General features: G+C 40.1%; 1 protein-coding gene across 1 annotated transcript in view; it reads left to right on the top strand.

Annotated features, from left to right (window-relative positions):
- The window catches only part of LOC139698145 (paired box protein Pax-6-like), a 136,614-nt gene that overhangs the window by 29,854 nt on the left and 79,147 nt on the right, over window positions 1–27,613 (top strand). The window contains exons 3-4 of the mRNA XM_071597068.1: window positions 22,064–22,299; window positions 23,573–23,685. Of these exons, the coding sequence (XP_071453169.1) occupies window positions 22,064–22,299; window positions 23,573–23,685 (349 nt within the window). The remainder of the gene's footprint in view (window positions 1–22,063; window positions 22,300–23,572; window positions 23,686–27,613) is intronic.

Genomic DNA, 27,613 nt, shown 5'->3' with positions numbered 1-27,613 from the left:
TATCAGTTAATTATTTGTTACTCAAATGTAGATTATTACAATGGTATATGAGTCACTGACAAATCTAGCGCCTGGTTCATTAAGCAAATTTGAAGCTGAAATAACTCAGTATGAAGAAATTAAAAAAATATCTCGTCGTAATGACGATGTGCAGAAATAACATTACCAGTATAAAATTTGGCATTTCCTACTGCTATCAAACGGTATTCTGATGCATTAATAATGAGATCTTTACAAATTAAATACATATATCTTGTTGTTTCATTAGTAAATATCAAGGATTGCATAAAGCGAAAATATCTAAAGAGTATGTTTATGGTATAAGAAGCGTTGAGTTTGTTACGAAGTGGGGAGAAGAAGGTGGAAGACGAAGGGAATCTTGTTTTTAACGCAAAAAAAGACTTGGCTTTAAATTTGAATTTATAATCGGATTTGTCTTCCCAACTAAGAAACCGTATTATACATATACGTAGCACAGCGTACTCTCTTGGAGTGGGACTCAGAGATCCAGACTGGAAGCGTAGGGGGGGGGGGTCGGTGGCTCCTTTTACAAACCGGACCAAGAGACCTCCCCCCAACACCACCCCATATCTCCTCCTATCTCTCTCGTTCGCCTCGTGGGCGCCGTGTCGGAGAGTGTTGGGGTGTGCGAAGGAGGGGGAGAGTGGATCGAGGGGGATGGGGGCGGTGGCAGGGATGCTGCGGCGACGGAGAATGGAGGACAGGGGACGGCGTCGCCCGGAATGGGGGACGGACAGAGGATGCCTCTCCTGCATAATGCATTTGGGGGAGGGAGTGAGAAAGACTAAGCGTGAAATGGTACGGAGGAGAGAGTCCACGAGATGGCAGGGAAGAGGGGACCGAGGGTGTTAAGGGACGTATTTGTGGGTGGAAGGGTGGTAAAAAGGAGGTGGGAGTCTCTTCCGAAGGCGGTGAGGATTCGAAAGGGGGGGATAGAGAGAAGAGGGGTTTTTGGAGGCCTCATGGGTTTCGAAGAGGGTGGTGCAGAAGGATCCGCCAGCAGGATTTCCAGAAAAAGAGGGCAAGGATGGCGGGTAAGAATCCGTTACAGGCGACGAATGAAAGAACAAGAGAGAAGTGAAAGAAGCCAGAACTTTGGTTTTGGAAGGGCACTGAGCAACATTTTGGTCAGGGCCCCTGAACTCAGTATGGGATCTCGTCCGATTTGGGGGGGGTTAAGTCTTTCTGATTAATTAAAATTACATTTCGGGAATGCCTTCTCTCACTGACAACGTGATGGGTTTTATTAAACAATATAAATAATTCACCAAGTTCACAAGTTTCCCATCTGACATAAAATGTGAATTTTGGATATTTCAATGCTATTTGTAATTGCAAACCTCAAAAATGCCATCAACATAAAAATATAGTATAACACGCTCACCTAAAATTAGCAGTTTCAATTGTGATTTTCACTAGACCAGCATGATAAAAGCGTGATCTGTATGCAATTAATTAACTCTTTCAATACTCAGGCCTACAAAATGAAATATCGAATTAGGATAAAAGTCAGCCTACCAAAATCATAACACCTTGATTTCCATAACTAAGTGCGTCTTTGTTTATAATTCCACATAGATAACTGTGATAATCACGTACTCTAGTAGGACTTCGTTGGTTAAGGGTAACATTAGTGTATTGGGTAACATAATTGGGGTTTATTATGCATAATGACGTACTTCAACAGATATTCTCGGATGAAAAATAAAATTAATAGTCATATTTTTTAAGGAAGGAAGGCAGGGCCCAAAATTAAAAAAAAAATTAGTTTATTCAAGTTAAACAAATAAATTATTTCTTTACTTGCATAATTGTTTCATAGCTATTTCAGGATTAAAAATATTCCTATTTTTCATCCTGCAAAGGCTCTGAAACAATTGTGCAAACAATGAAATAATTTATTTGTTTAAGTTGCTAACCCAAATTTTCAATTTTGAGCATATTTAAAATTTTGGGCAGGAGAAATTGAATCAGATTAATGCAACTTGGAAAAATAATGTTAAAATATTACAATAATTATTAGATGTACGTTCATTTTATTTCAGTGTCATTACTCTTTTTAATACGGACACCTCACGAGGGGCATCCATTTTTATCGCCCCCGAAGAATTTGCGAAAGAACGATATGACCATCCAACGTTTTGAATGCACCCACAAAAGAAGCTAGAATTGAGATAATTAGTGGATTGACAACGCAATCCTTTATGCAAACAGGAGGATTTTTCTGAAGGAAATCACAAGACAGTGGTAGAAAAGGAAAAGTAGAGAGCAAGGCTATCCCACAAATTCCCCTCATTCTACATCGTGATTAGGTATCTCTGTTAGAAGATCCCCACTCTATCTCTTCAAACGCATGCGGAAGCAACGTGAATTTCTCTCCCCGCCAATCCCATCTATGATCAACTTACCATGACGGCATTCCAACCCGCAACAGAAGAATGAGAATCGGAAGCCGAAAAGTCGACAGGCGATAAATTACGCCGTCTGATATTTTTCATCGAATGCAAGTCGCAGCAATGGATAAACTGACACTCCCAAAAGCCACGCATTGGACATAGAAGTGGGATAGGAGGACCTTTCAGAGACAATCGACAGGGAATGGGACTTGTGGGGGGACGGGGAGAGGGCTAGACCCCCGAGAGAATTGGAAATGTGGGATCGTGCGAGAGTACGAATGGATACGAGGAGGGTGTGCGATGACAACGGCGAACTCTGGGGAATGAGTGGGTGAGGGGGCGCGGGCAAAGGATGAGGACACTGGGTGGGAGCGAAGAAATAGGTGGGCTTGGATGGAAGTAAAGGAAAGATGAGCGGAGAATGGTGGCCGACCTCCACTCGAAACGGGACGCATCAGTGCGTGAGGGCGTGAGTGTTGCACTTATCACACACACGGTTACGCCCTCATATGTAAACCATAATTATATTTTATTGTGCTGGTTCAAAATTATTGTGCGAACTATTCCAGATCATTAAGACTATAATCTTGGTACCGCAAAATACAAGACAACTGTTAATTTATTGCGCAAGTCTTATTTTAAATAATATTGAATTAGCCTTTAATCAATTAAAATGATGGAGTAATGGATTTTGGAATATAACCGCTAGTGCGAATGACTTCAATGATTGGGAATCATATTTATCAAACTCATAAAACTACTACATTGTCGATTAATTGAAGTAACTTAAATGAAAATCGTAGACATGGCATTAAATATAGAACCCGGGAAATGTAAGGGTGGGATAATATTAAAGTTAAAAGAGTTGATGACTGAGTTCTAAGGTAGCAGCTAAACGCATCTGCAAAACTTTCCTGGAAAAAATTCATTCTTCTCGATTACGCTATGTGAAATAAAACGAAATGAAAACAGCCGTGATCGATTTCCAAGAGCAATAAATCTAATAAAATATGTATTTTAAAATGTGATATTTTTTTCGGAAAGCGCCATCATTTTAATAATTATTTGGACAATTCTGAGCCCTAATATATTTCCCTTTAATTTTACATCATCAATATATTAAAGATTAATTGGTTCCAATTACCATGCAAAATAAGAGCGATTGATAAATCAATTTGACTTGCCTACATAAATAATAATTATTCTGATTCGAATAAGGATGACAAAAACGAACTACATACCTGTCCCGTAGGTTTCAATGAATGAAGACATGGGGGAAGGTGGCTCTTTAAGGATTTATCTGCATCTAAGATACAATAATAAGAGCGACGAGTACGTAGAGTACAATTTGGGGAATAGATAATCACATCTAATACCGATAGCTTAGGGATAACCCCAATAACTTTGTTTCATTACTCGTTACCGTTCTTTCCGCCATTAAAGCTACGAAACACGAACACAGATAATGGAAGATTTTTATCAAAACAAAATTTAGTTTTATGGAAATAATATTTGGTTATATGTTACTCACATGACTAATTGTAAATGTCACACAATAACTCCATTACATAGGTAACACATCTAACCACGGCTAAAAAATCACTGTGCATGAGCCATATTTTTAGTAACAGGAGATGTATGGACGTTTGTGCTTAAATATGCTAAAGTTCGTAATTAGCAATAATCTTTCTTTATTGTGCATTCTATATCTCCACCCTCGTTGGCTGTAGACTGTAAGGGCCGACATTGAGCGGAAGCAAAGTATTGCTGAGTCTTGTGTAGTGTAGGGAACGGATACAAGCAAGAAGAAAAGGGTGGAATGGATGAAGAGGGAAATGCCAGGCCTCGCCTTCCACTAGCCAATTGACGATAAAGGGGAACGAAAGGCAAAGGTGTGCACATCGGGACAATCGAGCGGAGAAAACAGTGGATAAAAACAGAGTTAAAAGGGAAACCATAAAAAACATCTCAGCAAAGTCAATTGACCTTCAGAAGGACCCTCTGACATTAAGAATTATTACACACCTTTACCAATTGCAATCTGGCAACGTTGTTCCGTCTACTGAAGCCCGATAACATGTATTCATTCATTCGCTTTACCTAACAGCTACGTTTTAATTTTCTAAATAGCAAAGTAGACCAACAGCTCATTAATAGTGGAATCTATTAAATATCGAAGTGCATGAGTGGACCATTGACTCGCAAATCCTGAGACATGATTCGCAATTATTTTTGAGGTAATCGTCCTTAGAATGGGCCACTCTTTCGTGTAATAATTAACCTCAACGTGGTCTTTCCTTGCATCCGTCAGGTCAAAAAGCTGCTCTTTTTATCATGCCACTCTCGTGAAATAACAGAAAACTTAAGGGTCGCATAACTACGTGTCACTGAAACACAACGCGGATAATAAGGTGGATTATCTTGAGTTATTTGACAAAGGATGTAGCCTCCTCCGTAGTCTTCAAACCCCTCATCCCACCACCTACCTTAAAACACCGATGACCCCCACTCCCCTCCGCCCAACATCCCTTGGCGTATGCTCAACTGTGGCACAAGCCTGAAGGGCATGGTTGCAAACCTCATAGGAGACGTCTTCCCATGGAGTTAATCAACTCGCTGCTTGCCGTTAAATCGAAAAGAAAATTTCAAAGAATGGTTACGAGTGCCAAAAGAATAAATCCCTTAAAATATCGCTTCTATAGCCATCAATAAAGACATCACTGCCAAGTTCTTGCTCACAGACTTGTGACCCACGGGAAACAAAATCAATTAAGGAAATGAATAAAAACTTTCATGATTATCACAGAAAACCAGCGTAATTTACCAAAAATTATCGCAAAAAACAAGTTAGTGCTATTAGATTACCGAAACAATCAGCATGATCCCTTCAGCTTCGAATGGAATACTTCAAAATAAAACAGAGAAAGGGCAAGTTATTTGATTTTGCTGTTAACGCCGAGGAAATAGGAAGACCTCACTCTATATCGGAACAATTAAACCAGCAGAATTAAATTAAAGGAAAAGACCAACGTAATTATGAAGCTAGAAATTCGTTCCTTCCTCGCACAATTAACTATCGTAAAGAAAAAAGTGAAACGTCCTAAAATTTTTGAAGAAGAAATCCTGATGTCATCTGCTTTCCCTTTAACAAAAACATTTTTGCGAAAAATTTTAATGACGTCTATTGGAAAATTTCAAGAATGCATCACATTTTTAAGAAAATCGTTTTATTTTCTTTGCATAAATGCAGTATCTTTAGTAATATGCCGAATCCAAGAAAGAATATTGAGCAGCGATGGAGGAAATGCGATCGTTAGGAGACGAGGAATCATTTTCGGTTATTTTCCCGAGGAACAAGGAGGATAGGGGGTCGGAGGCCGTTGGGAGGTGTACGAGGAAGGGTCATAATTGGAAAGGAGAGAGAGAGAGAGAGAGACGGGATTCCTCTCTCGAATCTCAAGGGGGAAGTCGTCCGTGGCACTCACCCTCCGAACCCACCCTGCGCCCTTTGATATTCATTCCCTTCCCCTCCATCCCCCCTCGAACCCACCCTCTATTTATTGCCTCCATTTATTCCCCCATTTCCTCAATCAAATCCAGAACGGGTCGATTCGCTCCAGAACTTCTTTGAGACGCGGAGGAAATAATATTCAATCGCAACGTTTTTTTATGGGGCCAATTATGTATTACAAAAGCATCGCGACCTGATGGACCACTCGATATTTCGTCCTCTCCACTCGGCCTTCAAAGCTGGTAATCATCCCGAGCGTAAGGTGTCGCATGAAAGAAAGAAGCAGTAGAAAAAAAAGACTGGAAGGAAATGGAAAGTCCCGGAAAGCCAAACTACACGTACGATAATAGGCGAAAATTGCTCCGCCAGGTCGCACCCTTCCCACGATATTTCTTTCCCGTCACCACTAACTGCGTTCATCTAGAAGAATTATGCGACCGAATCACAGGTTATGGCATTCTTCTATAGTTTCATGATGCCGCCTAGACCCGGAGGTAAGCAAGGATAACGCCTTTCACTGGCGAGAACCACGAGATAGGCAAGGGGAAAGGGGGTAGGGTGGATTTTAAGAGGGTGCTTTCGGCTCATCAGCGAGGAAGGGTGTGCATAGAAGCGAACGTTTTCACGCTGCCGAACGGTTTCCTTAGCGATAGGAATGCCTCCCCACTCCGCTTTGGTGTCTTGCTCCTCCCCACCTCGGACAACGTCACCCACGGAAGGAGGGAGAATGAACGGGCGCCAATAATGTCGGTCAGGCGGGAGCGGTTGCGAGGCAACAGGGCGGAGGGCCGTGGTAGTGGTGGAAGCGGGGCTGGAGAGGGCTGTCGCACGCGGCCGCTGGGCGGGACTGTAAGGGGCGACGGTACAGGAGAGCGGAGGACGGTGAAGCGGTGCCAAAGGGCACGGGATAGGAAAGTTTGGGATCCTCAGCTGGTGACGCCAACACCACGAAACTGGTAAAGAAAAACCCTCATCATATGCTGATACACTTTGGCGGAGGTTTCCAATTCATCATTGGCTGTATTCTTTGTTACCTATAACGTTTCTTTTTTACGTGAAACAAAACATCGTTGGCCATTAGTATGGCGAATTTGTTTGAATGCTCTTCTAAAATTAATATCAAAACTGAAAATATATCTAAAGTACATAAAAAGTATGAATGTTACTTCATGCAGTGGATATGGTGGGTACGACGGAGGTACTTTTTCACCCCGTCGGCAATCATGGTGAATTCTATCGTTATTTAAATGTTCCAAGTTGGATTTTCGTTCTGATAGAGTAATTTTAAGAGTATTCCAGTAGACTGCCCTTAAAATTTAATGAAGGAACTTAGGCGAATTCCATCTGATGGTGTCACTAGATTTTTCTTTCAACGCTCTTATATTTTTACAATGTGGCTCTCAATAACATATTATTGGTGCAACTAGCTGCAGCAATCACACGATTACCTCGACATACACAAGCAACTGCTCAAAGGTCGCAGGTCAACTGTGGTGACAAGCAGCACGCAAAGAATCGTATTTATATTGGTATGAGCGTATGTTTGCAGGAAGATTTGCAGAACAAAAAATTGACAATAATCGAAAAGGGTTTAGAAGTTATTTAATGCTTTGATGATTTGAAAATAGGAAAGAATAATTCTAAACGGGCGAGGTTTTGTGATGAAGAAAGCAATTATTCTAATTGCATGAAATAGATAGAAAATTTAAAGACGTACCAGTGAAACAAATAGAGGGAAGAGATTGCTTGGGAGCTTGCTAACACAAGAATTTGGCTCTGGAGCCCATATAAGACTACAAATAGTAGCTCGGCCAGTAGGTTAATTACAGAGATGCTATTATTTATTTATTGAATTATTCCAGAATTACGTTGCAATTAGGCAATTGTCCTGGTGGCAACGGTCAATTTTGATCAATGATCACTCTTACAACGGACATACATACATGCACGCACTAGAAAAACAGATAGGAGACAAAATATTCTTACATCAAATGACACTTTCACATCACATGCAAACAAACTTCCACATCACCTACAAAATTCCGTCCACATCACATCATCTATTTAAAAAGAAGTATTTTTTCTTATTTGTTTTTTGCGTTATTATTTTTATTTTGAAACTGTGGTCGTTTATCCCTTGAAGTTAGGCTTTTCTATCTCTTTCTATAACTCTTCCCACGCTTCGTTATTTTTAATAATTCTATACATCGCGCCTAACCTACTCCTTTTTCTTCTATTTTTCAAAATCTCCCATTTGAGTGTATCTAACATTTCTGTGACACTATCTGTTCTTTTGTACCTTCCGAGTACATATCTTGCTGCCTTTCTTTGAACTTTTTCTATCTTTTTAATATGTTTGTTATGAAAACGCCGATGACTTTTTTTTCTGAAGAGACACCTTTGAGCAAAATAAAGTTATAGGTTATATACTGGTATAAAGAATTAATAATAATCGCCGACCCATGAAATCTGATTTTTCATGGTTTGAATTCTAATTAACTAATAAATTTCACGGTCGAAGATGAGACAAAAGTGGGCCTAAAGTTGTACCAGCGATTCATGATCGAGTGCCTACTTGTGCCAAATGATTCTCTCTTTTTGGGAACAAATTGAATGAACCCATAGTTTTAAATTGAATAAATTCACAATATTGTCTCTGAACGACAGCATCCTTATAATCCCTAATAATATACACATCATGTTGAAGTAAGTCCTTAAAACGGTAAAAAATGATCTTGCAATCGTGCCTCCTACAGTGAATAAAATTTCAAAGTAGACTAGCTGTAAAGAAACCATATTTCCTGTTGGATAGATTTTAATGCGAACTTGGATTCTAAACGGAACACTTAAAACCTTTTAAATAAAAATTAATAATTATGAAGTGTCAATTAAGTAATCTATTCCAAAAATATTTTGATTACGAAGAAGTTATTCCTTAAAATGTTTCCAAGAGCCGCATATGTCGACAACAGCTTATACCATACACAACTAATTGCACTAAACATGTGGGATAACATTATTGCATTTAAAATAGTAGTATTCATACACTAATCCTTTAACAAACCCGGATCGATAAACTCAGCCTCGACAGAATTAGTTTGATAAGGATAATAACCATCCGGTTTCTCATCTTCCCGTCGTATACTCTTAAAATACGGGGTTTTGATTACATTGAATATCTTTCATCTTTCAGTTAACTCTTTATTTTAATCCTAGTAATTTTTCCTTGCGGAACAAGAATAGAGAGCGTATAAATTGCTGGAACAATTTTTCTTGAGGTGATTTAAACCGTCGCATACGCCTTTGGGACGATGATTATCATGTTGTGGGTGCGGAAGTTTCGAGCAGCGCCGTGCGTAGAAAAGTCGAGGGGAGTTGCCTCTTAATAAAAACCGAGCTAGTGATACAATGGTTCCGCATCCCCTTCCCCACCTACCCACTCACCGATCCCCGCAGCCCGGCCCGTCATTAGCAGCACCGGAAGGCGTCCCAGGAATGCGGGCGAGATAGGGGAGGAGGGGGGCATCAAGTAGGAGGAGGAGTTGGGGAAGGAGAAACGGGCTCTGTGGAGGGGAGGAATCCCCATTCATATCGGGTCGAAGGGGGTTGAAGGATGGCCGTGTCGGTGAGGGTGGTGGGGGAGGCTGTAGGGGGGAGGGAAGGGGAAGGGAGGCGAGAGGGGGAGGGGAAATCCATGCGGAGAGGACAGCACACGGAGCATCTCGAGGGTTAATACCCGTACTTCCCCCAAATCTGACTACTACGTACATAAAAAAATAAGCGCTAATGCCGCTCGGCAGTATCTCCGCACTCCCTAAGCGGACACGATGTGAGGGCATCATCATAATTCCCGTAGGTGGACGTGGGGTGGTCGAGTGAGGATGGCAAGGGTCCATGAACACGCGCAAAGCGGCTCTTAATTGACTCAAAGTTATGTGCAGGGGGAGAGGATCGGTTATTACCCCTCTCCAAAACCCCCCAATAGATTTGACACTTCTGAGTTCAAGGCCTCTCGCTCCCCTGGTCCTCGCAACAGAAGGAAAGCAATAGGCATCACGGTTAGAATCCGCCGCCAAAATATAACTCAATAAAGAAATGATGATGCCTTCATGAGAAGACCTCAATATAAGCTGCATCCGTCATGACTCCGATCTAACGGTACTTTAACTTTATAAGAATAATATTTAAATTTCTCACGCATAACTTAGTTTAGCTTTTCCTACCACTAACGGTTTATGTCCCATTCTGACGGTTTATTTAGATTTGTCATTTTTTTCGTCTTTCGACTGTAGCACTTGAAATGTCCTGATTATGGCTTTGTGGCGCATTTAAAAATATTGTAAAAATGTATACGGTGTTTTATGGATCGATGGTAAATGAAAGATGTAGTAATAGATTCAGTAAATGGCGATATATATGTTAAATTGAGAAAATTATACAATGAAGGAGCATAAATTCCCTTATTAGTTATAACAAACAAAGTTCTTAAATTTAAAATGCACTTCTAATATTAGCCGAAATTTTATCTTTTCCAAAAAATAATAACCAACCTTGTCCCAAACCGACCTTTATGCTGATATGGTAAGATATATTAAAAAAATCTTAATTTAACATCTCTCCTTCTCAGATAAAAATTAACCTAAAAGGTGTTTTCCCAACTGAGTATGAAAACCAATTCATCAGATACCTTATAGCTCTTATAGCATCAGATACCTTATATTTTATGCAAAAGCAAATACCAAATAAAATTTTCCGATGAAATGAACCACGTAACTTTAAACATATACACAACCTACTTTCTAAATTCATTTGATTAAAAAGTTATTTGAAATAAAATAAAGCTATTGGTAAAAAAAATCCACCTGTTTAATCATCTACGAATACGTTAGGTATACTCTGCCAAGCCAACAGGGGAGTATTCAGCAGGGAATGTTAGAGATTTATTCGTAATCATGAAATTTGTTCGTTTTAAGGTTTTCCGATGACAATAAATTCTTCCGAGTGTTGCATTTAGAATTCATGATTTGCTCATGTTTGTGAAATGTGCAAGGAGGAAGATTTCCCGATATTCCCCAATTCAGGTGGCCTGCTCTACAGATATGTGGGCCCCTTTTTATCACAACGAAACTCATCAATACTGAAAATTTCAAAAATTGTTAGCCTCTTGTCTAAAGGAACTCCCATCCTATTTTTTAAATTAACACCCTACACCTTTTCGCGACAATTATTGACAAATTTAGCCAATCTCCTTTGGACTTCATCTATTATCTTCATTAAAAAATCTCCGTTGGGTCACAAATACTGCAACGTATTCCGTACGTGGAATCATCAATGCAAAATAGCAAATCTTCTTCACATTACACCGTTCGTATAAATAAACTGTTTCGTTTATGGGAACTGGTACATAGTATTTCTAATGCCTGCGCTCAGTAAAAGGTTAGAAGCAGGAGTGACACCAAGTTAATGGCATATTTTGAGAGCAGGCAATTTATATCGATTCTGTACATTTTCCATTTACATGCCTTTCCCATTTTTGCCTTTAAAAGTGCATCACAGTGAATATCTTGATTTTTAATACTAATCCCCAGATATCTGAACGAGAATTGAAGGGTAAACATTCCATATATGAAAGTGAAGCTGATTTTAATATGAAAGCCCCGTTGTCGCAACTATTTAATTCGTAGCGTAAACTTCTGCCAATACTATCATCTTATTTAATTAAAAATTTAAATTAATTTGCGGTTTAATATTTTTACATTCATATATTTTCACCCAAAAACAATGGAGGGAATTACAAGTAAAAGGACAGACAGCCAAAAGTAAAAATCTTAAATTATTTGTTATCAAGTGGATAGTCCAGCAATATTAGCATAACTATCGTTTTGAGATGCGATTAATAATGGCCCTTCCGTTAATCTTAACATCGACCATAGAAATAACTGTAGTCACCGTTACGGTCGATATCGGGTCTTGATCTGCAAATCCAACACGATCACACATTGATATGGGAAGGGTAATGCTCCAAAATGTAGTTTTTTGCAAAATATATTTCATGAAATAATCCTGAGCCCTAACATTTGCTATCAGCATTCACGTATAACGAAGATTTGATGATTGGTTCCTTCAACGGTCATAAAGCAGAGAGGGAAGTAAAAGTCGCGAATCGACTTGATATATCGATCCGGTCGGTAAGCTGGGCTTCTCAAGGCATTTCGAGTTCATGGCGGGAAAGGACGTCATTGTGATCGAAATAAAAGTCAGCGCCAGGACACAAGGAAGGGTTTTTAAGCATTCGCTTGACAAGGCAAAGACATGAGAGTTTACGGTGTACGAACGGCGACTCAAGCGGGACGTAGGACTAGAACCCTTGATCCAACAATCAGGCTTGATGGGACAATGGGGTCAGGAGCACGTAATAGGTATAACACGCATACATACGGGACTCGTGTTTACACTAGAGGAGAGAGGACAGGGGTGGTGGAGGACGCATTTTGTCGGCAGTCGTCTCCATTACGCGCTTTCGCTTTCCCATCCGTAAACATGAGACTACGTTTTATTTTTTTTTCGCCGCGCTCCCCGTTAACAAAGAACGGATCCAACGAGGGCGGATGACACGTCAAATATGTGAATGACACGGCGCGGGACAAAAGAAAGACGGAAAGCGTGCCCGGCGGGACCCATGCTTTCAACCTCTCGATCACTCTCATCCCACCCCAAGACCGCCTTCCCCTCGAACGGTCCTGGTGATGGGGAGCACTGCGACGACAGCCGATAACGGGTGGACAAGGAGGTGACAACGTTATCCCTTGTGCCTTAGGAAAAGAGAGGGAGGCCAAAAAACTATCCCAAACGCAACGACGGTGCCGGGTATAGAAGTGGGGCGGCCAAACTCTTGGCTTGAGGGAAGATGAATGCATCGTCGTCGCCTCAATAAACTCTAAGGGGATAAAGAGGACAGGGAGGAAGATCTCCGTCCGTATGAAAGGCTAAGGAGTGAAAGAGAAATCCAACTCAACCGAGATCAGTCGAGCTGGTTGCTTCTAAGCAGTCGCACGCCCATGGTAGGCTTCAAGAACTGATATAGGTACTCGATGCCGAGAAATCTGTTCAAAAAAGACCATTTGAGGCGAAACCTAGTCAATCAACCAGAAACCTCAAGAAATATCAGAACTTTTTTGGGGAAGACTCTCTTTTTTCTTAAAGTACATTTTACGTAACTGGCGCAGAAATTCTTGCAAACCAAGAGGGGACAAGAAGATCAAACTACTAGGGACATAAGAAGAAAAATTACGCTAGATTAAGATATTTTCACAAGTTTGAGAGAGTTGATAGCAGGGATGTTAAGTACGGATATTAAGAAAACATTAGCAAAAACTTTTAAAATGAGAGTAGTCTTGTAAGACTTAGAAACTTGATCTTGAAGCCAGATAACTGGTGTAGTTTGTAGGCTTTTGAGATGCGAGTTTAAAGAAAGATTGACAAGATGAAATGGATGGAAAGAAAAAATGCAAAAAATTTCTAGTCATGATGGAGAAAACCAAAATAGGCAGGAAAGGTGGATAAAGAACATTTTGATGTACGACGAAATGTTGGAAACTGAAATAGATGAGAGGACTTAAGGCAAGAGAGGTAGGGAAAGAAAAAGAATAGGCATATTGGACGTCATAAGTGGAGACAGAACACAGGTGGAATCAAAGATGATTTTTTTGTGCGGGATGTCACTTTGCCTTGCTTGGTGAGGGTTATAAATGTATGAGGATCCAGTCTTTGTCCATCCTAAACCTACCTCAAACGGTAGACTATAATAAATGACTTCGTCATTCAAAGTATGCTTAACCTAAAAATTAAATCATGTTTTACCGAGAAATAAAAATCACTTGCCATGCATAGGACTCAAAGTTAGGCGACATGCAAAGATTATGCTCCGTTTGTTATCTAACTAACGAATGCTTACAAAATACTAAACATACCGAATAATCTGATGAGGAGAAAAACAGATTAAATTCAGGGCTGCTTATCAGGGTTTCTTAGACAGACAAGCTACGCTAATGTTTCTAAAAATTCACTAATGGCGCCATTTTTAATATTATCTTAATTTAAAGGTAATTTCCTCGATAATTACCATAATTCGCCTAATTAACTGGTGATCTTAAAAAAAACCGTACCGAAATTCAAGGCCAAGAAATTTTGAGCTTATAATTATTGACAATATTGTACCTGTGGACGTTAAGAGATTCAGTTCTTGTTTATGAGGTAATTATTCAAACTCGAACTATTCCGATGCAGTAAGGAGAAAAAGGAAGTATTATATTCAGTTTTTTCTCCGTTCACGCAAACGAACCCAGGACTATAACCGTCAAAATATATATCACTATAGAGCATTAAAAATCAGTGCGTTTCCACCAAGCTGATGACGTCGACTCCAGCTTTCATCGTGATGAATGAATATGCCGCATACTTTACCCGTGGCCTCCACAAAAGAGAAACCTACTCGAGGGGTGTCTAACTGTTCCCAAAAGCCTCGATGTTTGAGAAAAAAGTGAAAAAGCCGAAAAGGTGAGGCCTACAAAAAAATGAGTGCCCTGGGGGTGCAGAGAGAAATGCAATGGGGTGAGCGGGAAGTGGGGTGAGGTAGTAGGGTAGAAGTGAGGCTATATTGAAGGGGAAAGTGGAAAAGCGTCTTCTTCCGGCTTCCGTCGATGGATTGGGCTGGGACGGAGTGTGGTGGTTTAAAAGTGCGTAGTAGTGCGCGAATGTCAATTGAGAGTGGGGGCTCGCTGAGTGGTGGTGTCAGAAGGGAGCAGGGCAGTTTGGGAGAGGGGTTGAAAGGGTCGAAGGAAATCTCAGCGGGTACAAGTGGATCCCAGAGGTTCCGGGAAAATCTAACCAATGACGACGCTCCCTCCTAAGAGAGCTCATTCAAGGAAAAGAGTAAAATCCATTATTTTTTGCTGCTTAATCGTTAAGAATAACGATGGAGTTTAGGTAACGAATTAAGTATCAATATCGAAAGTAAATATTTGAGGCACAACTAAAGACCTCGCCAGAATATCACATAAAGTGCCTCAGTTCGATCACCTAAATTCTGTATCACATATTGTAACTGAGAGAATGTGTAACTGAGCCGAATAAGCTAGTAAACAAGATTTCACAGAAATTCTAATGCTCTAAACAGTTTAAAATTTGCATCGGTTTAACTAGATGCTACTAGTATGTTTTGTATTTTATATACCACCTTGCACCCACTATAATCGATAACTCATGGATGAGTTGGTTTGTCACCTGCTTCCTGAGGACGACTCACATTAGTAGATCAAAAAGCCATGAATTCAGCAGGAGACTGCGACCCATGGTTCAGCTGGGGACATAGCTTTCTCCCAGCTGATCACGCAATCAGCTAGTTCTCGCTTATTCTTTATTTGTATCAAAGTATTGGAATAGTGGTAGGGAAAGTGAGAAATTAGTCCCCTCCCACACGTCCTTGCGGTGGCTTGCGGAGTATTATTTAGATGTAGAGGAAAGTAGAAGAAGAAATCACCCCATTATTGCTAATGAAGCAAGAATTTTCGATATCAATGTAATTTTTTTGACATTTCCTGCCTCTCAAAAAGGTATTTAATGAAAGGATTGCTATTTTTACCCTTCATATATGCATCAAAGTTTTCATCTATATCAACATCTTAAGCCACCCCAAAGATGTTGGTGGCTTTCGGTACTAGGGCATCAGTCATACATACTGATATATGGCGTTTTAATATGTAGTTTCTCATATCGTTCGCGTCTGAGTACAGTCAGGCTCAAATAATATGTAATAGTTGCATCACTGCAATCTAGTGAGGCTTCAGTGGTCAATATAATTATTCTTGGTCTCACTGAGAGATAAAGGAAGTAAATGTATTGGAAAATATTGAGCATCGCCAGAATCCTTATTTTGCTTTTCCATTCATACGAGGACATTCCAAAACCATACTGATTTGATAAACCTTTTCGGTTAATTGATTATAAAAAATGGCACATACTCTCTTTTAAGATAAAAAAACGGATAGCCCAGGGAGCAATACTTCTTTCATCATCATAATTTATCATCAGTACAGTATCAGCCCAAGGGTTTACTTTTTTAATAGGCATAGAACTCTCACCAAATTATGCCTCAACCAGTGAAACTCACACACTCGCTGAAAAAGTGGACCAAATCCTTTCGAATCGCCATAATTTGGTTTCCCACAAAAATTTATCAGTAGAAAAATCTTACTGATTCAACTTTAGAATTCCAAAATTTTTAATCTGGTTTAAAACCCGAAAACCTCAGTTTAGCAGCCAAATGCTTCTAACCAATCGGTTAGCATGATTCTAAATTTCCTTGCCTTTGAAATCAGGGACACTTTAAAATATCTCTCACCCCTCACCACTACCAGACGAATTCTTCCTACAGAGAAGTCTCAACTCAACTGGCTAATAAGACGCAATTTTAAATCATACTAAATGCGTGCCCTCATTGAAATCGGATAAATTTTCAGTTTGTGATACATATAATGGGGAACGATCGCAATTTTTTAATACGCACACATTTTTAATGCCTCCTATCTATCACTATTAACTCATTTGCACTTATCATTGCCATATCAGATGTTTTAATACAGCTATGGTCGAGAGCAATAGTTTCTTGGTTCATTTTACTTGACAATAACGTATGGCCTTACCATGACTCCCACACCACTATTTTTTGCCATCCATATGGTATTACTCACCATCCATAATTCCGAGAGCGTTTTAGCAAGGCTAATTAATGGTTAAATCTTTAAAAGGGCGAGGTTAAAAGGCTAAGATTTACACAGGAAACATTTAAGTGGTTTCTTATGTACCAAAAAGGGGCTAGAGAAAGGGAAACGGGAGAATCGCGATGAGCGGAGAACTCCGGGCCACAGTGAAGGGATCAAGGTACTCAGGAGGCCCCCTGTGGAGGGGCAGGCCAGCGGTCCCGCCTCCTTGGGTGGCCGCGCACGGGTAGGTAGTAACCCTTTCCACGCATGGAGCGGCGCTTAAGGAAGGCAGAGAGACTTTAAGAGGTAAAAGAGGCTGCTTATCACCGATGTACCTACCGGTGGGGCTCGTTCTCTATAGCCCTCAGGTAGAGGGTGAAAGAGGGACTGATTATCCCCGTCCAACACAATTACCGAGCAAATCGTCAAGAGAGCACAGCGGAGGCTCGCATAGGTCGCTCAATGAATGAACGAGTGGGACAAGGATGTCAACTGAAAAAATGGGAAACAACCCTCCTATTTCTTCCTTCTCACCTGAACATGCAGCGTTGCCATTTTCAATATTTTCTTCCAAATTATTTGAATACGCAAGCGTATTTAAATACGTCCCTTAAAGAAGCCAAATGTTTTGTTAACCAAATACTTTTTAATGAGTTCTCAGAGGTTGTCAAGCATCTAAATTTGATTCTGCGAGCCGCCACGAGGGGCGTGCGGCAATGGGTGCTTGGTCACCAGTCATAAATCTATATACATTCAGATATGCAATGATATTCACCCCTTTTTAATTTGATACAAGCAGGGTTTCTTATAAAAATCCAAAATATCCATGCGATCATACTTATATCATTGGTCCAAAGTCGTTCTCACAAATTCCAAATTGTTAACAGTTAGCTGGAGAAAAGTCTTCTGCAGAAATTAAGATTTATAGTACTTTCTGGGTTTCCAGGTGTCTTACGTAAGATCTTTCCACTGTATTTCATAATATACAATCTATTTGAGATATAAATTGAATAATTCATCCGTAACATTTTATTCATTCATTGTATGACGAGGACACTTCCGAAGGGAAATCAAACCTAAAAAATAAAACAAAATTTAAATCTCTTTTTCGTTTAACCGCAGTTACGAAAGGCGTGAGGACTGAAGACTTCTGAGCATCTTATAACGGATAAAATATTCAATTGATTCGCAACAACTAAGAAAGCGATTTCACTGATTTCAAGATCTACAATTGTGGCCTTAATGCATTAGTAATTTTTCCCCCTAGATTTTGCAATTCCCTGTTTTCTACCATGAAACCAACTCATAATTTGACATCGGTATTAGAAGACGATTAACCAAGTGGCGAAACTAAAAATATAAGATATTATTTATCAGTCTCTATTTTCACGATTTAATCTAAGCATTAGGGATAAAATTCATCGAATTCGATCAGTTTGTCAATACTTTTCGACGTTGAAGATATGTGACAATTAATGTCAATATAATACAAAATACGCATACTAAGGTACCCTATCGGAACTCTTCCCGTTAACGTCGCTAAAATACCTTGGTAAACACCTACCGCGTAAAAATCGATTAACAGTTAGCAGCCCATTGGATATTCGTGAGCTTTTACATACATTTTAAGGTGTTCAAAAACATTTGACGGATGAAAATAAATGAATTTTTAGAATGTGAAACGGCAACATCGCCACGGTGATGTTATCCACTGCAAAGAGGAGGGGGATCCATGGGGAAGAAGGGGTCTGAAGAAGGGATGAAGATCGGAGATGTAGAAAGGGTGTGCAGGTCGGCTCGGGGAATCCCTCAAAGGGACCCGACTCGCCGCTTGCCTCGTATTCATGGCCGTCGAAATCTGCCGGCGGTCCTCCCTTTCCCTCTCCGCCCCCCGCACTCACCTCCCCTCCCACTCTTCTTCCCCGTATTTCTCTCCCGAATGCGAAAGGGAGGCAAATCCGCCGTGGACAGGAGGGGAATGGAAGAAGCAGGATTCTCCTCGCCGGCTTCCCGAGTGATCTTAAGAAGAGGAAACATTTGGCGAGGTCGGAAAATATTCCCGAGGGATGCGGGCCACTACGAAAGAGCGAGGTGGCTTGGATCTTGAGCGTTATCAAAACTCAAAAGCAATAGGAGGGAGAATTCCTTCAAATACTTAGATCGTTAGCACACTTCCGTGAGAAAGCCTGGAATCTAAAATATTCGAAATGTATAGCATATGAAGATAAAACCGTCTAATGCCACAGATTCTGCGATTGCCTGGTCATGGATATAGTTTACTCTTAGACGATGATAATCCGACGTTATAAAATCAAGATGTATAGTTCATGATATGGCAACCCTGGTGGAAAGCATTGAATGTAATAAATTTTTCATTTTAGCGAGAAGATTTGCAAATTAATTAAATGGTATCAAATTATCATCATATACAAATCTTAAATCCTTAAGTAAAATATGAGAGTCGCATCTATGTATACTTATGGCGGGTCGAAATTTCCAAATTCACTCCTACCAGGGTATAACGAAACTGGAATAACACTAGCAATTAAGAAAATGCTAATAAATATACCAAAATATTCAGCTACACTTACAACTTATCATGATATGTTAGAAAATCAAATTTAGGTGAACTATTTTTATCCGAAAGTGAGTTTAGATATTTTCATGACCATACACAAAACTTAAAATCACTTTTCCATCATAAAGAGCATAAAAAGTGAGGTATTTTGCTTTAAAATATGAGCATTTTAAACCCATATGCGCTATGAGCAATCTTCTTGTGAGTACTTACTCTCAAAAAATTATATTCTTTTGTAATGCCTACATTTTATGCCGAGCTTTCTAATGATATTAATGAAAATTAAATGATCGTATGACCACAAATAAAAATATCATGGTGAAGGAAACGATAGCGCGCAGACAAAATAACGTTGTTAATCGGATAAAATAAGTCTCCCCGTGACCATCAAGGCCATAGGTGATTTTCAATGTGAAGCTCATTGAACGTTCCTAAATTTTAAGATTCCCGACGGCTCGAAGCTTGGTTTCGACACCCTTGCTCACAAGTGTTAAAAGTTTGGTTCCGTATTCTCTTCATTTTAAGTGCCACTTTCAATGTTACTTCACATAAATGCTAGTGCATGCTGCTGGTTTGCTCCTCAAAGTCTTTCAGTCATTTTTAAAATTTGAATATCCATCTAACCATTTCTAGACAATTATGCCCTTTGATTTGAAAATAACGAGGAATGTTTTATCATTCTTCAAATTGTTCTTCTTTTTCCTCGCACCTCATTTCCGACCAAATCCTAACGGTGTGGGAACTCACCGCGTATTATCCACATTATACTCTCTCAAAACACAATAATAACTGCGAACAATAAAGAATCTTCTAACCGACACCACAGCATATATGTAATCTTCGCGGCCCACGCGTTTGAGGGAAGACTACACGCACCGCGAACTCACGTCGGCGCTTTTGTGCCATTTTTTTTGCCCTGTCTCTCTATCTATCTCTCTCTATGTTTGCCTCTTGGATTTGCAGCGTTAATCTCACCAGTTCTCTCCTCGCGATAATCATCAACTTCGTAAGAAGGGTGACGGTGGGCCATGTAGAGGGGGATCGGGGATGAATCGAGCGGGGAGGGAGGAGAGTGAGGGGAGGGGTGGGTGAAATGGAAGAGCGGCAATAGCGGCGGGGGATGAGAGAGATTGGGTGGGGGGGGGGGAAGAGAGGAACAGAGATTTGAGAGATCGCCCGGGGAGATAAGGCGAGATTGGTCCCAGAGCTCGGCGGGGTGAGGGCTATCCCATTCTTCCTTCCGGATACCCCGTGAGAGAGAAAAGGGTGGAAAGGGAGGCACTTCACAGGCGAGGAAATTGCATCCCCCTCTCGCCGCACAGAGAGCACGCTTAGGGAGAAAAAGACTTCGAAGGGCGGGCGGAGAGGGTGGGGCGAGTGAATGAGGCGTGTCCCCGCGGCGATCGAGATAAAGAGATCTCGACGGCCGTCCGGCCCCACGGATATTATGAAGATGCCCTGCATCCATTGGACGTGTAAAGCAATCATGGGTAGACCCTTCTCCTTCCTCTTGAGAAACTACGAAATAGTGTGGCAATATTATGTCCCGACACGCGTCTTACGCCACACGAGACGGATAATTCCTCTCTCCCTCTCCATTCACGCTCACTATCTGCAACTGAATCTCTGATGTACGCTGGGAGCATCCTTGAAGTGGACCCCATAGGCTAAACATCCGTGCGATTAAAATATACGGACAATGTCAGGAAGTGAAACTCGGCACATCAGATGAAGGGATGGAGATTGAGGTACGTTTGCTAAGCATTCCTGTTGATTTTATCGTCCAAAGTTTTCCAATAATGCTCATAAGCAATGGCATAAAAATAACCCCTAAAGGATAACTCGGGGATAAGCCAATTCAACATGCAATTAATAATTAAGAAAATAAATTCACCGACTTATACTATCATCTAAAGGAATAATTTTGTGAGACATATAAAAACCGCGATAATGGATATTTTAAAAGCTTTATTACAACGCTATCGAGGGCTAAAACAAAACAAAAGGTGTGTTGAGGGTAAAAGCTGTTATTTTGCGATTTAAAAAAATTTGAACTGAGAAATAATTCAACTTGACAGGGAAACAGTTGGGCTTTGATCATAGCGGCGAGTATTTCGTTCAACTGCTGACTAAAGATTGGCGGTTCGAATTTCATTGCAAGCACTATTATTTCTGCGTTTTCTTTGATCTCGTGAAGTGATATCAGTCCATCGAAACATACCTGTATTCAGTCCAAGTACACACAAACACACACACACACACACACACACACACACATATATATATATATATATATATATATATATATATATATATATATATATATATATATATATATATATATGTTGGTCGCGGTAGTCCAGTGGGTAGAGCGTTGGACTGCTGACCGGAGGGTCCCGGGTTCGATTCCCGGGCAAGGCACTCTGGACACCTGCAGCTCCACCCAAGCTATCTGATTTTTCGGGTACCAGATCTTCCGGGGAAACTATAACCGGCACAGGGAAAGGAACTGGCCCCCCTAACCTGATGTGTGAATATTCACACGCCGTATAGGGCTTAGTACTGGGTGATCTCTACTATCACCTACTAAACCGACCTTCGGGTTGATTACTGTTTATGGTTTATATATTACTATACACACATCTATAAATAAATAAATAAATATATATATATATATATATATATATATATATATATATATACAAAATGGTAAATTCTACTACTGCTTTCCGACTCTTCTCACTCTGCTCTCCTTCCTTTGCACTTTCCCGCTCCCAACCGCGCCACCCATTTGCAGGTGTCCTCCATCAACCGAGTCCTCCGCAACCTCGCCTCCCAGAAGGAGCAGCAGCAGCAGGCTCAGCAGACGACACCCAGCGGCGCCTCGCCCGGGTCCGCAGCAGCCGCGGCCGCAGCCGCCGCAGCTGCCGCGGCCGCCGCAGACTCCGTCTACGACAAGCTGCGCATCCTCAACGGCCAGGCGGGTTGGCCACGGCACAGTCCATGGTCAGTGCCGCCCGAAGCATTCACGACGTGAGATCATTACTATTTTTATTATTTATAATCTTTTCATAAGTTGTGTAGCTACTCGAACACATGCCTCACTCAAGCCCTACCAGAGGGTAAGAGGAGTGCCTGCAGTTGTTCAAGTAGACGGGCGTTCAACTTCTGAGTCTCAAGAACATTTCTAAATTTCTAAAAAACTTCAAAAAAAACTATAGGGTATACCTAATGATTTTTATCGCCTGAGTGATATTTCACTAATTGAGCAAAACCACATTATGGATTCTTACATAAGTGCATACTTTTGTCCAAAATTGCATTTCTGAAAGTAGTTCAAGCATTTTTTGTATCAAAAAGTACGAATTTAATATCAATTGTCCTATTAAAAGGATACCGAGCCTCAGGAGGGGAAAGCTTGTATTTATCGTCCTAATACTTCCATAATTCAATTAAATGTATGCATACTATAAAAGGAATCCACAAATGAGGGATTCTGAACTAACGTTGTCAAGGTAAATGCTTGAGAGTATGGTATTCGTAAAATGAATTAATTATGTACTATAATAAATTTTAAATGGGAGTAAATTGCAATTCACCTGGATGAAACGTTATGTAACAGTATTTCACTTAACTTACAAATGTTTCTGAGCGAATCAATTTACCTTCATTCAACTGTTTTAGCCATTCCACTCAAAATATTTTGTTCTCAGTTTTGGGTTAAATAATCATGTAAGATGATATTTACATAAATATTTTCTTATTCAAATCAATCTATCTTTCGTTCAAGTGAATATAATTCTTATAGTGTTCAAAAATCTTACTACTGAATTATTTTTGTAGATTAATTTTGCATCTCTGACACTATTTCTACTGCATTCTGAAAGTTTACCTATGAAGGCAGTCTAACTTTAAAACTGAAATTATTTATTTTAATTATTTCCATTGCACTATAAGAAGGAAAGATTATCGTAGAAATTTAAAAAGAGTATTTTGTAACTGAATTCAAGGGAAGAATTGAAACGGAGTTCTTTGAAATCGCTTCCAAAAATAATGAAATATATAGTTTTTGTATGCGTCTTGACTTGTTTATAACGAAAAGACATGAATGAGAAAACACGAGAAGCCCTTTTTAAATAAACCCTAGCTTCATGAACTTGAGTAAATCTATTAACTTTAAAGTTAAATTGAAAGAAAGCTTAAATCATTGTGCCCCCGCAGGTTTAGACCTTAATTACATACTGATTGCTGTTCCACCAATAACTTTAAGCAAATAATTGCATTCCCAACCGCCCTCCCGCCGCAGGTACCCCGGTCCCGGAGGAAGCCCCTTCACGGCCCTCCAGGCCAGCCCCAGTCCCGGCCCAAACGGCGCCAGCGGTTGCACCATCCTCTCCGACGTCGACATGCACAAAAAAGGTGAGTGACCCCCGCTTGCTTTCTTTTGCTTTCTGAAATACACAAATTGGCGAGGCATTCCCTTGCCGAGTGCTCATGTCAGTCCCTCGGCCCTCTCACGGAAGAAAATTGACGTCCAGGACGAAGGGAATCTCTCCAAGATGACCACGACGTTGTCGACGGTGAAAGAACAACCTACTGGTATTATGACGCGAATAATATCGATGATATTTTGCGGTGTACATATCTACGATCCTGGTAGGACATTTACCAACTCAAGTCTTTTCATATGCGTAAATGGACCTAAATGAATGCGCTACGGAAGGTTTCAAATGAAAAATAGATATACCTACGTATTAGAATCCAAGATATTCATGAACATATTATTAATATGGCATTATAAATGTAATTAAATTATGATTTTACTCGTATCATCTACAAATTAATCATACACTTAACCAAAGCCAACTATGCAACAATTCCAGTGTGTAAAAATCATTCGCCTTGACTGGGATGAATAATTCGAGCACAGAATTAATTCGAGTGCCATCTGGAGGACCTGTTCATATGCCGCGTATCCAATTCTGTCTTCGAAATTTGTAGGTTATGGCGGGAAATCGAAATAACTTGGTGGGACTGATGAGCCAATATTCGTGTATTATTCATCAGGAGGCATTGTACATTTTACTCCATGTCACGACTTTTATAGCCTTTCTTATCTTTCAAACATCTATGCATGTCGCCACAAGCATCTACAAACATTTTACCGTGAGTCAGTTCAAATGAGACGACACCCCCTGCTGCCGACTCCATGATGGTGAGCCATATTCCTTCGGAATTCTTGCGAGTGAGCGGACATCTCCCATTTCACGCCCCGTGACTCCACGACGGCGACCTCGCCGACGTACACAACTCGAGTTGGCAAACAATCGTCGTCGGCCACACACACAGGAGAATGGACCTGGCCAAGGGAGGCTAAAGGCGGGAAGCGCGGACGCGTGTACCCTGGACCACCGCGGAGGGGAAGCGCTGGTGAGGGAGGGTGTAGGGTCGCTCACCCGGCCACCTCCTTCCACTCTCCCGGTGGTCTCTCCCGCAACAAACAGCGATCACTGTTCCCTTCATCGCACGACATAGTTGCTTACTTCCTCTCTTCTCCCACTCTCTCTGTTCGCCTGTCTGCCGCACTTCGGGAAGGTGGGCTTTCCCTCCTGGGTTGACAGATGGGCAACCCCCTTTCCATCCGACAGGACCCTCAACCACCCGAGGAAAAAAACGCCACTATGTCTACAAAGCGGAAAATATGCATATTTCAATGGATGTTCGATGTGCAGAGTTGTGCGAGAGAAAGAAGATTTGGTTTCAAAGTTTTACATACGTTGTAGTTTAACACCGAGAGGTAGTCGAAGTCAACCTGGGTTATTACACCTATGTACAAGTACGTCAATTTTAATACGTCACCAAAGGTGCAAATCAATTAACCAATATCTCATTATAAATGAAAGTATTAATTAAGACGTATTAATTCACAATTACCGCAAAAACTGAACATTAGGTCAAAAGTTAAGACACACCTCATGCCAATCGAAGACAATTAATGAGCGAACTGACTGACCATATATATGAACATGATAGCTTTGCAAAATGAACTCATGTCAACACCTGAACCTTTAATTCAAAATTCACGGTGAAATTCATGATATACTCGTAGGAACCTCATTCCGTTGACCACATCAGGAGTCCGGCTGAAGAGAGAAAATCAAGCATGCCCGTGGAAAAGATGTATGCCGAGTCTGTAGAAGGCATTGCAAAACAGGCTGCATGTGAAATAGGCGTAAAATTGGCACACCGATTAATAAGTACTTTATATACAGAGGGGTTTGAATTTGCTATTTATCACTTTGTTTTATTTATTTTGAAAACAATAGAAAAACAAGAAAATGAAATTTCATCAAGCCCTTCACACCAGGGTCTAAACACCGATGGATTTCGATATTTCAAAATACTTTCCCTTTTTATATCATCACTGTTTTTGAGATAAATCACCTGGATAGAAATTTCTTTGGCAAATGGATCTAATCCTTAAAGTAATGGACTATATCAGATTCAGACCAAAATAGAGCACGGGAAGAGTGAACATGACACTGAAAAGGATAAGTAACCTTACAACCACTACGACATGGCATTTTTATAAGGTCATAGCATTCTTTATATGGGCTTATTTTTCCAGTGAATACTATTTTCTTGACATGAAAAGATGAGCTAAACATATTTGTATAAAATAAATGCTCCACCACTAAAAAAGTTTTCAATGTGATGATGCAAACAAATTAAATAAAATAAACCGAGAACAACCAGATAATCACTGCATTGAATACAATATTGCCAGCGTAATGCCTAATTTAATAGCATGATTTTATTGGTAACCTCTTAAATGTCGACCATCTTTCAAACAAAATAAAATTGCATGAATATTAAGCACCCATAGAATATGACACAATTTAATTCAGTTTTCCAGGTCTGAGAATATCTTAAAGATGGTCAGAAAGACAATCTTATCTCATGCATAAAAGAATTAAAGAGCAAATGTTCAAATTTCCAACCACACATAAACAGTATTGGTAGTTTAGTCACAGGCGGCACTAAACTATCAAATGTTAATTTTGGACATCCGTGAGAGAGTGAAATAATCTCCCTGCTTATCGCTAGAATGAATGTCATGCATATATATATATATATATATATATATATATATATATATATGCATGACATTCATGTCATGCAGGGCAGGGCACTTAAAAAGAACACTCGCACGTTATTTCTTAATAATTTCGACGTAATTTAGCTCCGCCTTCCTCGGAAGAAACTGTTGTACTGACTGGATATATATATATATATATATATATATATATATATATATATTTCTATATATGCACTAATATAAATTTTTAAAACATAGAAACACAAAGAAAGGACACTCAAATATATAGTTTTGACGTTTTGATGGCGCGGCCGTCATCATCTGAGTGATGATGATGAAAAATCTATATCAGTGTTTTTATGTATTTGTGCGTCGCCGAAGGGCGTTCTATTTCATACAGATTCGAGAATCGCACAAAACATTAGGCAACCATCGCAAAAGAACGCAATGAATCAAAAAATTACAGTAAAATGCGGAATGACAGTCTCAAGTACTTTTGAGTCTCTTAGACCAAATTCTTATGCTTATAACAAACGTGATTTCACGATACTCATGAAATATTTCAAGCCACAAATTGTATCTACATGATACTACGCTAGCCACCACCAAGGTGTGCGGCAGTTAGTATCACAAATATATTCAGGGATTTGTCTCTATGTTGCACCATTTATGACGACAATAGGAATAGACGAACTCACTAACAGATAAAAACGCAAACTCAATTAATTGAATCAAATCAGTTCTTTTTAAGGCTAGTACCCTAACATCCTCTACCTACCTGGATGTAAGCGAGACTTTTATTCAAAAACAACACATATTTACTTGTATTTATTTGACGATATTTACATCGAAATCCAGGTAACTTAAACATTTTTATCGAATTTATCGAATTATAGAAATAAATATCATTTATTCGCGCAGCATACCTATAGTTACTAACCGCATGAATACATCTCTACCAGGTGAACATGCGGTAACCAGCCATTTAAAGTGCCCAGATACAACTCAAAATTATAATTTTTATGAATGCTGAAACAAGTAATCTTGAATCTTCTGACATGGAATAAATGAGAGGCTTCATGGTAAACTTCACACAACCAACTTTATGTCATGCTAGACATTACCGGTGCGCTGCATGATCGAACGTAACGACAGCCATTGTGGTTTTCAAAGCCCCAACATATGGCCAGGGAATCGTCGCTCGCCCCCCACTCAACCTCGGTTTCGGGTGAACCCCCAAAGGTACCC

Source organism: Hetaerina americana, unplaced genomic scaffold (genome assembly GCF_022747635.1).
Source record: "Hetaerina americana unplaced genomic scaffold, ioHetAmer1.1.p SCAF_8, whole genome shotgun sequence".
Taxonomy (NCBI): domain Eukaryota; kingdom Metazoa; phylum Arthropoda; class Insecta; order Odonata; family Calopterygidae; genus Hetaerina; species Hetaerina americana.
This window is presented reverse-complemented; position numbering and strand designations above follow the sequence as displayed.